The sequence below is a fragment of the Erpetoichthys calabaricus genome, chromosome 18 (assembly GCF_900747795.2).
Source record: "Erpetoichthys calabaricus chromosome 18, fErpCal1.3, whole genome shotgun sequence".
Taxonomy (NCBI): Eukaryota; Metazoa; Chordata; class Cladistia; order Polypteriformes; family Polypteridae; genus Erpetoichthys; species Erpetoichthys calabaricus.
The window spans coordinates 20,908,158-20,923,359 of record NC_041411.2 but is presented as its reverse complement, the minus strand read 5'-3'; the positions used below and the strand labels follow the sequence as shown (position 1 = coordinate 20,923,359).

General features: G+C 34.9%; 1 protein-coding gene across 1 annotated transcript; it reads right to left on the bottom strand.

The window, feature by feature from the left end:
- Positions 1–811: 811 nt before the first annotated feature.
- On the bottom strand, positions 812–13,929 carry snap29 (synaptosome associated protein 29). The gene is made up of 7 exons (XM_028824217.2): positions 13,778–13,929; positions 10,456–10,702; positions 7,387–7,580; positions 5,052–5,137; positions 2,102–2,200; positions 1,022–1,805; positions 812–964 (listed from the first exon to the last, which is right to left on the bottom strand). Exons 2-6 carry the CDS (start codon positions 10,696–10,698, stop codon positions 1,648–1,650), a joined length of 780 nt encoding a protein of 259 aa, XP_028680050.1. The 5' UTR covers positions 10,699–10,702; positions 13,778–13,929; the 3' UTR covers positions 812–964; positions 1,022–1,647.
- Between the last annotated feature and the right edge of the window lie 1,273 nt (positions 13,930–15,202).

Genomic DNA, 15,202 nt, shown 5'->3' with positions numbered 1-15,202 from the left:
CATTCAAAGTTCCTACCCTCAGTTCCACTCTTTGCTTTCCTCCTCACCTCCTGCCTCCAGACATGTCCCCCCCTCCCCCCCCCGTTCTTCTTTGGCTAACAGTAGCCCAATTTCTGCCAGTACCCTGTTGGCTAACAGTACTGGTGGTGGTCGTTGTTAACCCGGGGCTCGACCGATCCGGTATGGAAATTTGTATTGTTGTCTGCATATTGATTTGGCAAAATTTTACACCGGGTTCTGACGTAACCCTCCCCATTTATCCAGGCTTGGGACCGGCGCAAAGAAAATGATAATACAATAAAAAAAACAATAAAATATACAATACGAAAGCATAAGTACAATATACACTGCACTTCATGACAGGCAAGAATAAAACTGTGTTCCTTAACTTCGAGTGTCATGTGTGATGACTCTTCAACTTACACTGGTATAGCCACCTTTCCCCTTTTTTCCAAATCCACATATTTTTACTAGCGCTTAAAACAGGGCAGTTGACCTGCAGTACTCAATCAGATCAAAGTATTATTCATGACTGACTGCAGGGTAAACATTGCAAGATAGCTTTACCTGAGAAAGGCAAGCACCTAACCAAATACTGTAAGTAAAAGAGATAAACATGCACTATGCAGTGTTTAAATAAATGAGAAATGGTAAGGTGCATCTACTGCAGGCCCTGCCTTTTACAAACACCACTCAGTTCCCCAATACATTTGCATTACACAATTATTAGGGTTGGAAAGTCAATTAATTAGCCAAGATGGACCTTTTATCTACGGAGCCTCCACACTGTGACAGGGCCAAACAAGTTAAATATTTGTAACTGTGTATGTATCCTGCATAACTTAATTCAGAAAACTTTATTGAACAAGGTTGTGGTGAAAGAATACAACTTCGATGTAGCAACATAACACAAAGTTTACATACACACTACTGGATAGAGTGTACACATCCAGCTGGGCTTTGACTCTTCTGTAGCATATGACTGCTATATAACCTATGTCAGGCCAAAACTTAAAAGGACTGTGATTGTAAGATGACCCATTACAATACAAATGTCTTCATAATCTGAAGTATAGTATATACATTTTACTCAAGAAAAAATAAATAAATGCACATCCTTAAATTTGTAGTGACTATGTGCAAACAAAATCAGGTTCTCATTTTATAAGCTTTTTAAAAGTATAATTAAAAACAACAAAATAAATCTTCTAGGCTGCATGTACATTTGTTATGCTAGCTATGTACGTTTTCCATATTTAGAAAAAAAGTATTATTTATCTCAAATAATATTGGCACCACTCACATTTCAATTAAAATGCATACTATACAATAAAAACAGCCATCAATGAGCAATACTGTGAAACAAATCATTATGCCTTTAGACATCACCCTGAACAAATATCCAAAAAGCTTTTAGAAACAATGGGATTATTTTTGAAATGTAGGCAAAGGGTATGAATTATCACACAATGACTTGGAATAGCTATACCTGCATTATAACCAATTTGCACAGTTGTCCATTTTGGATTGTAAATTGTGTTCAGTAAGATGGAGTAATAAAAGTGCTTTATATTCACTTTTTATTACCACTGACAGGTTAAAAAAAGTTAACTTCATATTAACAAACCAATGACACAGTAATGTCTGTTAAAGCTTTTTTAGTTGTCGGTTTGTAGATGTGATTCTGCAATCTAAGTGATCTGCTTTTCCTGTTATTCTGTCAATTATGAGGTCCTGATCATCTATTTCATTCTCCAGTCCTAGGCCAAGATTCTTCAAGCGGGACAAACCAGCAGACATGTCATCTGTAAAAAAGAAAATAGTATTAAATAAAATTTTTAAAAAAAGTAAATAATTCTGAACTGTTCCAAAGTACCAATATGAAAGTTTGTTACATTTCCTGCTGCAGGGATTAGGCAAACTCCAATTAAACAAAAACCTGTACATATAACTTTTCATCCCACATACATAGAGTGGTTTACTTCTGGCATATCTGATGCTTAAACACTACAGGACAGAATATTCCTCCTAAATTAAGATGTAGAGGAGGGTACAGGATGGCAAGGAAGCATACCACAATATTTATTAATGATCTATTTACCTAAGTTTCTGTCAAGTTGCTTGTGAACATCAGACAGTTGCTTATTTTTGGAATATCCATTCCTTTCTTGAGAGGCTTCAATGTCTCCAGCACCAAAGCCTACAAAAATATAAACATACCTGATAAATTGTAATATACACTGCAGTACTAGAACAACTACTCATATTGTATGCCAATGAACAGACGAATGTGTTTTAAAGATGTAGATATTTGCAATTAAGTTGTTAGATTTACAAGTAGCTAATGTTCTGAGAAATATCACATGGCTTGAATATACTACTCTGATTCTCTGTAGTGGTCAAAGGAAGTACACAAGTCTTTTAACAATTTATACTGCAGGTTCTACCAGCGCAGCAACTTTTGACAAGGCATCAAATCACCACCGAGCACACTCACACTGAGCTAACACAGAGTTAGTTACCTTTCAACTCAGTGTGGGTTTAACGTAGGAAGATTCTAGAAGAGTCACAAGGCAGGGAATGCATACATAGGGAAAACTTGCAATACCTAGGCCAGGACTTGAGTTGCGGGCTCTGCAGCTGTAAAGCAGTAGCGGTAGCAATTGCACCAATGTGCCACAAGACTTGCATCCTCTTTACACAAGGATTTAACTTAGTCCCTCATTATAGGTTTTGGACCAAATTAACTGAGTTACAATTAAAGTAGATTAAGTTATCATTTGGGCTCTCTGTGCCCCGTTGCTACATTTTGCAGCATGCTTCATGCGTTTTCCTTTTGGCACTCATCTCATTTTTTCTTCATATTACTGGATACTAATCCCATGTTTTACAATTACTTCTTTTGGCACTATCAACATTCAAAATAAATAGGACATATATAAAACACTCTCACTCTTAAAGAGTGTGGCTATGGTGATTAATACCCTTACCATGTATCAGTTATTCATTAATATTTAATTTTTTATAAGTCTGTGTTACCTTTTTAAATTATCATTTTCTTTTAAATAATTTAGCATCTGTTCAAGGACAATTTAAATGAAGTTATTTTAGGATGGAAAGAGCTACTTTAAAGTAGGTGGGGAAAATACCTTGATTCAGTTGAAGTTGTTTATTGTACAATCTAAATTCCTATTGTTACCTTTAATGACAAGGTTTGTGTAAAATTGAAGAGAATTAGATTGTGACTATAAGTGCCTGAAATCAGGTTACTCTGCAGGATTGTTGGTTTCACTATTCTTGACAGAATTTGGAGTCAATGTAGAAGGATGTCCGGTTACAACTGCTTCCGCTGCAAATCGAGAGTTACCAAATGAGGTTGTTTGAATCATGCAGTTAGAATGCTCTCTGGAGGTAGAGAAGCCAATGTTTACTGGAATAAAACCAAGGCATAGACCCAAAATATCCAGGAAGAAATATTACCTATTAATAATCCTGTAATGGTATTGGTATTCTCCACAACAGGGTTTGGAGAAACTTGAATAGTCAGTACAATTCAGAATGCCAATAGCATAAACTCAGCAGAAAAAGCAAAAAGAAGATGCCAATTAATGATTACAACTTCTTCTTTAGCTCCTGTACTATATTGTAAACATACACCAAAAAGTGACAGAGCTATAAATAAAATGAATCACACTTTTCTGATTTAGCATGGTTATATTTTGTGCATGTGATCAGAAGAGTCCTACTATCTGCTGCAGACAGACATGAAAAATACATTTTCCATATCGCCTAATCTGCCTGATTTATTTTTTTTTGCTTTTATACACTGGATGTGGTGATTAGTGCTGGGCGGTATGACCAAAATTCTATATCACGGTATTTTTCAAAATTATACCGGTTTCACGGTATTCAATGGTATTTTTTTCCCATGCATGAGTGGATGTTAACCATATTTTCCACTGCAATTACTGCAGTAGACTCGCTAAGAATAACCTATTTTACTGTCATGAGAACTGTACATTGTAAAAAAAAATATTTTAATATGCACACAAGTATTAATACAGGCTTGCATGGCCCCATAAAGTGATAATTTTCAAGGGGGTGGCACTAATGAAGAGAAGGAATCACATTGCATGACAGTTGCAGTCAAAATATTAAACCTTTTTATTGAAAAAACCTTGCAAACAACTTAAACTAAAATTTTGACAACATATTTTCATCCATCCAAAGAGGCATTTAGACTTAGTAAAATATCCAGAGGTGCTTTTCAAAAGTTGTATTACACTGAACATGTCTTAGAAAAAAATAAGTAGTAAATATTTTTTGTAAACCAACTACACTTTCTGTTAATGTTAACAATCTCTGTCCACTGACACATTAAAGTGACTTTTTAAACAACTTTACCATCATTAAACTGCATAATATTCAAGTAATAAGACTCAGAAACAGTTAGCAAATGTTTCAGACTAAACAACAAATGATAGACACCGTTCTGTAATTTAACTCATGTCTATGTAAGCCAGAATTTGTTGTCATTTTTTCAGTTAATAACAGACCATCTTTATTTTCATAATAATGACTTCAACTTTTTATTGACTTAATGAGAATCTATTACATATACATTTCATAAAACACACCTGTTGTACTGCTTAAATGCCTAATTGTCCTTTTCATCAAGACAATATTGAAATGTTAAATTTTGAAAATTTAGACTTCAAAGTGACATTTTGGATTTGGAATTCTATCGTGAAATTATAAGGAATCAACCTTAGATTCATGCTTAATCGACATTATACTAAATATTTCAATTAAAAGTAACTTTAGAACTATAGTGAGATGCACCTTTTGCTGCTACAAGATGCTTTTACACACAAGGTGATAAAATAAGATATAAGTACAATTTCTATTACATACAGTATATTACATTACAAAACCAAAAAACTATACAACTGTGATGGCAAAGGAAAAAATATACATTTTCCAGAAAAATGTTTAATTAAAACCTCTTTCTCAACAGCCACACAAGTCAATAGAGAATGAGTATAACATACCCGATGTGTCAATTTTTCTCAGATTTGGGTGGCTTGCTTGATATCTTTCTTCTTGACCTTTACTCTGGGAAAATGCTTCTTCAAGTCTCGGTAAATAAAACACAAAGGAAAAAAACATCATGATCAGATCTTTTATATAAAAAAAGTTATAATTTCAGTCAGTAATGTTGTTAGAATCCATACATGGACCAGAAATTGTGCTGTATACTCAGTCAGATAAGGTTCGACTTTGTGGATATTATACAGAGTAAACCAACAAGAATGACAGACAGGTGAAATGTGGTCAGGGAAAGATAACTGCTCGTCAGTCACCACTCCAAGCCAGTGGACTGACTTGGCAGATGTTAAGAGACTATGAGGGAAGCTGTACAGAGATGGGGAGTTAGAAAGACTGGCCAGCCAATATAGCAAGAAATTCTGTCTTTGCCAGGTTGAGCTGAAGACGGTGGTCCTTCATCCAGACTGAAATAACAGTTAAGACTTTGAAGAGACTCTAGCCGATACCATGTTGTCCCCGAGAGGGAAAGACAGGTACAGCTGTGTATCATCAGCATAGCACTGATATGAGAAACAATGGGATGGATGATGGGGCCCAGTGAGATGGTGTACATAGAGAAGAGTCAACAACCAGCACTGATCCTTGGGCCACCCCTCTGTATGTCTGATGCACCCTTGACATCTCTCTGTTTTCTGTGATACATAGTGGGATTTGCCCAAGATAAAGGTTTCAAACCATCTGAGAGCAGTCCTGGTTATACCAAGGTCAAAGAGGGTTACAGGAAGTATATCCTGTTGCATATTAACTTTGCCAAGTTGAGCGGGGATCCAAACCAAGAAAAAAGTTACACGAGGTGTCAGTTGTATGGTGTCAAAATGAGGTGAAACGTAGGACAATGCAAAATTTATTAACTTATTCTGCCGCACAAGAAATTCAAATGCTAAAAAATATACAAAACATCAAATAAACACAAAAATTTAAGCAGAAAAGGGTCTTTTCATTCAGTGAAAATTTGTCAAGCAAAAACACATCTAAGTATATATGTAAACAAATTAAGACTCACTTTCTATCCTATCCAAAACTAATATAAATATATCATTATCGAAAATATTGTTCTATAGCCTGAGCCATACTTTCAAGTTAATGTCTACTTGATAGCAGCTTTTTCCTAGGCAGAAGCTTTTAAAATTTAGAGTAGTCTCTCTTTAAAAGCAAAAACAAAAGAGGGACAAAGTGAGGTTTACACCATTTAACTAGATCTAGATGCATAATTTTCATATTGTTGCATTTTTGCATAAATTCTAATTTTAAATAACTGTTCATACCAAAGTTGAGAATGTCCTGTTTAAGATTATTGTTAGTAATCTCATACACGTGTGCTACAGATATTAGATAGGAATGAGATAGATACCTTTTATTTTTATAATTTTATTTACAGAGTAGGCGCTCTCAAACTTACTTTTTTGTTTTTTTAAAACATTTCATTTAGAATTTATCTGGATGAAAATGCAGTTACATTTTAATATTCCTTTACAATAATAACTGCCACTTAAAAAAGTTAATGGATCATCCCGGACCTGTTTACTGTAGAGCCTACATTGTCTCCATTACTCTGTGTATTTCTCATGACCTTTGGAGGTCAATTTCCCCTTGGGGATTAGCAAAGTAAATCAAATCAAAATAAACACTATGTTACCCCCCCCATTATCAGGTGTAAACCACTCTTTTCTCATAACACAGACCAGTAATTATATCTGAAACACACATTACCCGAGCTGCTATCCTAATATCAAGGTACCATTTATTTCACACTTTTGCACTCTTTTTTGCTTTTCTACACTCTATGTATATCATTTTTACTGTTTTCATTTTTTACCTTTCAAACAGAAAAGAAACATGAATATGAATTCTAAAGTACCTGTGACACATGGCAAGCAAGTAAATTTATTTGACTATTATTATTGTAATGTCTTGTGTTCATTACTATTTAGCATGATATCATGCTGTACGTGTTAGATTTTATAAATGTGTACTGGTTGTCCTGAAATAGTATGATAGTTATGAATGAATAAAAATAAAATAGGATATAAAGGCAGTGCTCCTAGTTCACACCATCCTGGTATGTAAGCAAGTACCTAAACCCTGACATTTATTGTAAGCATTTAATGAATACATTTTTTAGCAGAACTATATAAATGCTGTTTTAATTATTGTCGCTATTTGGAAACAATAAATTTCACCCTTTTTATTTGATCCTCCTTAAACACCTTAGAATTTCCTCTGACAAAGAAAATCCACCTACATTTACAAAAACAACCTGTAAAATGCCATACTCACTTCGGATTTGCTTTGTATTGTTGTGATTGTGCTGGTTCAGGTTTAGGTTCTGGTTTACTTTTAAAATAATTTACAATTCCTCCAAACACACTTTTTATATTGTTCATGTGCCTCTGGCTAACGTTCAGGCTTTGGTCCATATTGTCCAGCATCTTTTCTGTTCGTTTCAGGGCCTCACCTTGACGCATCAGCTCCTACAAAGGAGATTTAAGGAACATGGCTTATTTATATTAATATGTATATTGTTTTCTTTGTAATGTTTAAATTTTGATACTTTGACTTTTATATGATGATTCCCATAGAGATTTCCAAACATGGGCAAGTTAAGCTAATTGGCGATTCCAAATTGGCCCTCGTGTTAGTGAGCCTTGTGAAGCACTAGTATCATTTTCAGAGCTGTCCCTGCCTTGTGCCAAGTTCTTCCATAACAGACTCTGGCACCCGAAGACCCTGAATTAGGGAGGTTTAAAAATATAGATTTCTGTAAACTTACTACTCTGTTTCTTGTATGTTACTGCTTTAACTCAATGCACCCTAATAAGCTTTCATATGACACTCAGACGGTGGGCTACGACTTGCCTTTTCACGTCGACTTTGATATGTGATTTCTTTTTTATTTCGGGCACTGTGCGACTTTGTGAACTTGAGCTTTCGAGTTTCTCCGACACTCTGTCACTCGATCAACTTCCTTTTGTTGATTATACCACTGTTTAAACCAACAAATAGTATGTTTTTCCTTTGCCTCCATTTGGTATTCGCTGAAATTCTTATATTTTCCCCTGTGCTTTTCTTTTTACAGAAGGCTGAGCTTAAGGGCTATTTAAATTGATTTGCATATTCAAAGAGGAGTAATTCTGGGAAGAGTTGGGGCGGGACAGAAGGCGCGTGCACGTGCGTTACTTTTCACGCTGATCGGAATTTATGTAGTGGAAGAACGTGGAAGTTTGCGTACGTACAGATTCCTGCATCTGGATTTTTCTGTGCGTACGCACATTCCTGCTTTTGTGCTTACGCCATGTTATAGTGTGAGTTCTACGCACGGCGTTATGCATGAGGCCCCTGATCTGTGTGTTTTTTCCCCCTTGTTTTCTAACATGTTTATGACATTTTACTTTTTCTTTGTACCCATTTTTTTCTCTCTCCATCGCTTTTGGGTCTCTTTTCCCCGCGCTTTTCTTTCTTCTTCGTTTAATCGTCGACGTTTCATTTCTACCGTATTGACCTTATACACTTTATATGCACTGAGAGCCCTGGATCTGTGTGTGCTGCATGACTGCCTTTACACTACTGATTTGTTTTTTTTTTTATATTGCTTGTAAGTAGGGTGTGTCATGTAAGACTCTTGTTCTATGTTCCCGTGAGACGCACCGTGGCAGGTCTCTTTCGTCTCACAGGTCTTTAAATTATCTTCCGAGAGGATCACGTATCGTAGACTATCAGGAAAGGGGGCAGGATTTCTTTTTATAATAGATATTATATATATATATATATATATATATATATATATATATAAAATAAACAGTCATGTTAGAATTGTGTGTACTTATTTTCAAACAAATATTTAAGGTTTGTTTCTAACTAAGCAGAAAAATGTCTAGTGTCAACTGGAGAATTTAACAGGAAGTTCACAGTAAACAGGAAAAAGCTGTTAAGATATCACTGAAGGAGAGAATCAAGTCAATTTCTAGCTAACTAAATATAACTTCAATAAATGAAATAGAGTTGTCATATTTATCAACTTTTTTGTGATGAAATGTGTCACATTCTGTGCAAGAATACACATCTATTCCAATTTAAGCATGATACAGTTTTAAGATGATTAACCTCAAATGCTTATAACAACATAACCTAGAAAAATACAATTAAAAATTAGGCTTTGAGGCCATATTGTTAGTATAAGAACAACACCGTTCTCGTAGTGGTTAGTGTTGTCACCTTGCAACTCTATAAAATCCTGATCTGTCATTCTAAATGCAGAGATTCTCCTCAGGTACTTAAGTTCTTAAAAATATCTAAGAGATGTATATTACATTGGTTGCCATTAAAACTGAAGCCTATTCCAAATGCTCTGGGCTCAAGAGAAAAAACAACCCTGAACTGAAAGGTAACCTACTGCAGTGCAAACTAACAACAATGTACAGTCACCAATTACTGAAATCTACATGTTTTGGAATATTAAAGAAAAAAATATACTATCCACAAAGGTAAAAATGTAAACACAGAAAGAATATGCAACCCTGAAACAGGCAGTAACTGGGCCAGCATTCAAACCCAGTCTTCATTTTGTACTTTACCATTGTTCTGCCATGACATTGAGACATATTTTAAACTAAGACTACATAGTATAAACTAATGAAATCAACTTTGTTGAAATTTAATACAGATAAATAAAGATAGTTTAAAACGGAAATATGATCTACATTTGTATGAAATATTCCTAGATCATCTAAATGTAAGAAATTTAAACATTTCCATACTAATCATAGTGCACTGGAATAAGAACTTCTAGATCAATTCAGTTTATTGTACATATCTCTAAAAAGTGCAAATACTGTTTCGTGGAGGGGGAACTTTTTTCCTGATAAGCAAATATGTTTTTATAACCCACAGTAGTTGCTCAAGGGCAGATTTAGACATACTTCCTCAGTTTCAAAAAGCAGACTAACTGGCTAAGGACCTTACAAAACCCCACAGGTCTGCATTTGAAATCATATAAGTTACAAATTTTTAAATTAAGTGTCTATATATTTCACTGTAGTGTCAAAGTGACATTAGGTTGAAATAGATTATAACAAATGTCTGGTATATTTAATCCTCCCCTTTTTTTAATAGTAAAATATGCTGAAGGGTGGATAAATGGATAGGTTTTAAAGCAATTGTATGGGAGATAGTTATACAGATTGATCTACCTAACAGTTGGTCAGAAAGGAAGTAGTACTTTATTAACCTCTGAAGGAAGCTTTTTAAATAATGTATTCATTATTACATGAACCAGATTTAACATTTCTTGGGACATCAGTTACACATCTTACTGCAAGCTGTGATGCAAAGTATAAATATCAAATGCACCTCTGCTGTCTCAGCACCCGTCTTCTCAGAGTCATAAATGAGAGAAACTGATCGGTTAGAGCTGTCAAGGGCTGACTGTGCTGTATGCATCACTTCTTGGTGCAGGCGTCTCTGACGCTCTTCTGCCTCCGAGCGTCTTTCCTCTGATGGGTCATTCCAGCCAGAACTTTTCCCAAAACCTGCAACATCTGGTACATCATCATCATCTGCAAAGGGGTTGTAATTTTTAGGATAGGCTGACATTGCTCTGTTGGGAATTAGAGAGAACAGTGAGATTTAAAGATTTGTGAAGAATATATTACACAAATTTATCCAAGTAAAAAATGAGTATTTCTGCTAAGCATAAAATATTTTTCATGGTTATCCTATTTCAATACAAGTACAATTAGCCTACCTACATCTTTTTAATTAAGAAAGAAGACCAAAAGACATTATTTATTTGTGGAGAGCAAACAATCCTTATTTTACAAGGTGCACATTAAAGATGCTAAAATCACTGGGTGTTTTACATAGTACACAAGGTAAACTGTAGTAATAGGTCATAAATTTAAAAAATATTTTCAATATAACTTGAAATACAGGGAAATTGTGAAATCCATGACAATTTCTGCAGATGGCATTAATACATGTGATACAGTAGAGTCAACTTAACAGGGCTACAGTTAAGAATTTTATAGTCTGCAATTGTCTGTTGTACTCTGTTCACCTGCTTAGCTTTAAACACATTTTCAGAAGATGTGGGTAGAAGCGTCCACAAGTTCCTGAAGGAAATGCTCGGACAATCTTATTATTCCTGCTCCTGGTTGAAATAATTTGTCTCAGTATTTCAGAAATTGCTAAATGTATGTTGATGAGTTGAACGTGCAGTGCTAAGCTTAGCGGCACAATCTCGGGGTAACACAAGTTCAATAGTCCAATTACTTTTTAAAGTAATGAGTAATTTAAGTTAAAAAACTTGCATATTTATTATCCCAGCAGTAATGGGTGAAAGGCAAGGAACACACGTATCAGTTTGAGGCTCCTTTCTAATATTTAATCACACAGTCAAGCAGAAAAGTGTAGGCAGCATGCAATCTGGCAACAGAAACTTATTTATAAAGTGTCAGTTTAGCTTTCATCCAGCTTTGCTATTAATATAATGGAGCAGTGTGATTGTGTGACACAGTGGCCAGGGCTTATACCACAACTCATCTGTGACTCAGGTTGGAGATGTAAAAAGGGGATGAATGAGATTTACTTCACAACCCATGAAAGGCTAAACGTATTAATAAAACACAGGTCAATTATCACATTTGGCTGTGTTTCTGGACAGTTTCATGAAGGTTCATAAATAGTCTTAGGATTTAAAAACAAATGCTGGCCAGTAAAAATTGCCTTTTTACATACAAAAGAAGAAAAAGTAACACTGTTTTCAGCATTACATTTTATAGTAACTATATTACATATTTATTTACTTTTTTTTTTTTTTTTTTTTAAGTAATGAGAACTGGTAACTTTTAAAAGTAACATTCCTCTGCTTGGGAGATATAGGCTCCAAGTTTGTTTTTGGATTCACAGTGGCCGAACAGGTCGTTCAACACTTTTTTTGCGTGGCTTAATGTCATCAGAGTGCTCTTCCAAGGGAGAGCTCCATAAGAGGACTTGTGCACAGAAACGTGGGTTTTTAAGAAAACGGGTTACTCACCTTATCTCGGTTTTGTATGTGCATGGGAAAATATATAGCATCTCAATGCTTTACAGTAAAATAAGGGCACAATTACTCTGTGTTTAATTGCTTTGTAAAACAACAGAGTAAATAACCTGTAATGTAAAATTGTTTGAGCTGTTGGAAGTTATTGTGCTGTAGTATATTATTCAGGAAAAGCATGCCAAGAAATGCTACTGGGGTTCCTTTACACCAACAACAATACTGCATAATCTGAAGTTTTCTTTCTTTTTAATTGTTTTTGCTTTTTAGTCATTCTGTGTGTGTGTTCAGACCATAGTGTGTGTATGTATCTATTTATTTTTCTCTGTGTTTATGCATTTATTCATTTAAAAAGCTTCTGTAAAAAAACAATTTCCCCCTGTGGACAAATAAAGTTAATCTATCTAAAGTATGTTGGGAATAATTTAGAGTGGATTTCTAAAACATTTTTTCATACCAAAATTTCTCATATCTGTAAATAGAGAGATTGCTCTACAGGAAGGGGCAGAGGTGGCTCTTTTTCCTCAGAAGACTTAGACCATTCAGTGTATGTAGCAAAATGCTGCCTTTGTTCCAATAGAGAGTTGTTGCCAATGTCCTCTTCTTTGCTGCGGTTTGTCGAGGAGGTAATATGACAGGAACACTAAGACGCTGGACAAGCTGTTGGAGAAGGCTGGCTCGGCACTGGGCAGGACTGTGGACTCACTGGGAATTGTCTTGGAAAGGTGTAAGGGTGGGAAGGTGCAGGCCATCTTTGACAATAGCTGTCGCCCTCTCCAACACGTTTTGGTGGTTCAGAGGAGTAAACGTAGCAGTCGTCTTCTATCACAGCACTATAGAACAGAAATCTTCAAGTCACTTGTTCCTACTGCCGTGACATTATATAATGCTGTTTTCAATACAAGCGATTCCTGACCTAGTCACCACTGTAACTTTCAACACTATAACAAGTTACCATTTGTAATTTATTTATCTATGTTTGTTCTCCTTCCTTATTTTTACTGATGCGTTTGAGCTATTGGGCGTCGGAATTTCCCTGGGGGTATTAATAAAGTATCTATCTATCTAACTGTCAAGGATTTTAGAAAAGGAAGCTTGAAGATCTCCAGGAAGGAAGAGGATTAGTTTGTGGGGTATGTCAATAGTGCCTTCAGAAGGTGCTCAACCATTAGTCCACGTACTCTGATATACATACATATATCTACAAACGATCTGATCCCGAGTAGTGTTTAGACTTTAGAACACTCGATCAATACTTAACTGCAAATGCGTATATTTTGCTTCATCCTTATTATAATAACAAACTATCATCATGTAAATCACAGAGTGGTGGCACTGCGTTACTTTTCATTAAGACATCCTGTTTCATCCAACTAATGTATTTTACTTTCGCGTGCTTATTATTAAATCGTCGCACGATGTTGCAGTGTCATAAAAAGTGCTTTGTCACAGATCAGAAGTTGCTAAATCCCTACTGACTTAAAATCTAAGTTCGCGAGGGAAGACGCACCCAAACCCATGTAAATCACCGCAAACGTGTATGACTTCGTTAACTCACAAGCGAACAAACTTCTGCTATCGTTAACGATACCTTAACGGCTTTAACTAAAGATGAAAAAATACCACGACACCTACCGTTTAGATGAAGCAGAAGAGAAGAAAAAACTCGACTTCAACCTAATTGTGCAAAATAATTGTAACGTAACCAACTCTCTTCACCACCAATTAGAGCGTGAGGCCTGTGGTGTCACGTGACTAGGGTGTGTTCAATCAGGTGACATAAACGCTTGTCATGACCACGTGATTAGGGGTTTCACTTCCGGAACCTTTTTTAATCTATATATAACGTTGTTTATATAAAATGTTATTTATGTGTATATATACACACTTGCTTACTCTTAATAAAAGAATGAAAAAGTATAAATACATTGTTTGTTTTTCTCTCTCTATATATATGTATATGTATATGTGTGTATATATGTATATATATGTATGTATGTGTATATGTATGTATATATATGTATGTATGTGTATATATATGACATCTGGACCAACAGAGGCTGATAAAACTTGTTCAAAGTAGCCCAGGGTCGACATTTAGTCAGGTTACATCTGGGTAGAACAGTGAGGTGCACTAGGCACTTCACAATATGCATCTTGTTTTATTTTGTAATGTATGGTGTATTAGTGATCCCAAACTTTTTCTGCCTGTCATTGAAAAGTAATTTCCCCATTTGCTTTGGTGTAGGTGTATGTAATGAAGTAGCAAAAGACATGTATGTTAGTATTTTTGTGCCTCCAAATTGACTCATTTTGAATGCTTGTACCCTGCAACAGACTGGCATCCCGTCCTTCCTCATAGATATTGCTGGTATAATATATCTCAGAAATTGTTTGGTGACTCAGAAATTGAATTAAGCATAATCAATAAATCATAGACGGATTGAAATTAATTTGGGAATGTAACTTAAAAATGAATGGTTTGCTTGGTTAGTGTTTCAAAATTTTGAATATACTGTATTTCAGTAAATTTATTAAAGTGTCTTTTATACCTATTTTCATTCTGGGGACAGTAAAAAAATAGTTATCCGATGCAGTACAATATGTATTCACTGTTCATTAATTATTCAATATTTTTATTAATAAAATAAAAAAATTTATAAAATAACTAATTATGAAATATTTACTAGTTACTTTTTTAGGAAAACAACTTTTTATTATTTACAAAAATAAGTCGTATAACATTTTAAAATGATGAGTTACGGTTGTTTTACAAATGAAGAAGACTGACAACATTAGCTTGTCATGTATGTTCATATATGAAATAGTTATTTATATGCATCCTCTAATAAAAAGATTTTAAAAAATAAAGCTTAAATAAAAATACTGCTGACTAAGCAGGACTCATAAAATCAACCACAAAAATATCAGTGTAACTATAAAAATTTTAGTATGTGTGATCCAATGACAGAGAGTTCAAAAGTCCGACACTTAACATGTAAATATATCCTGTTTATGCTTCGCCTTTTTGCTCCTTTGTACAGCTGTCGTAATTTTTGT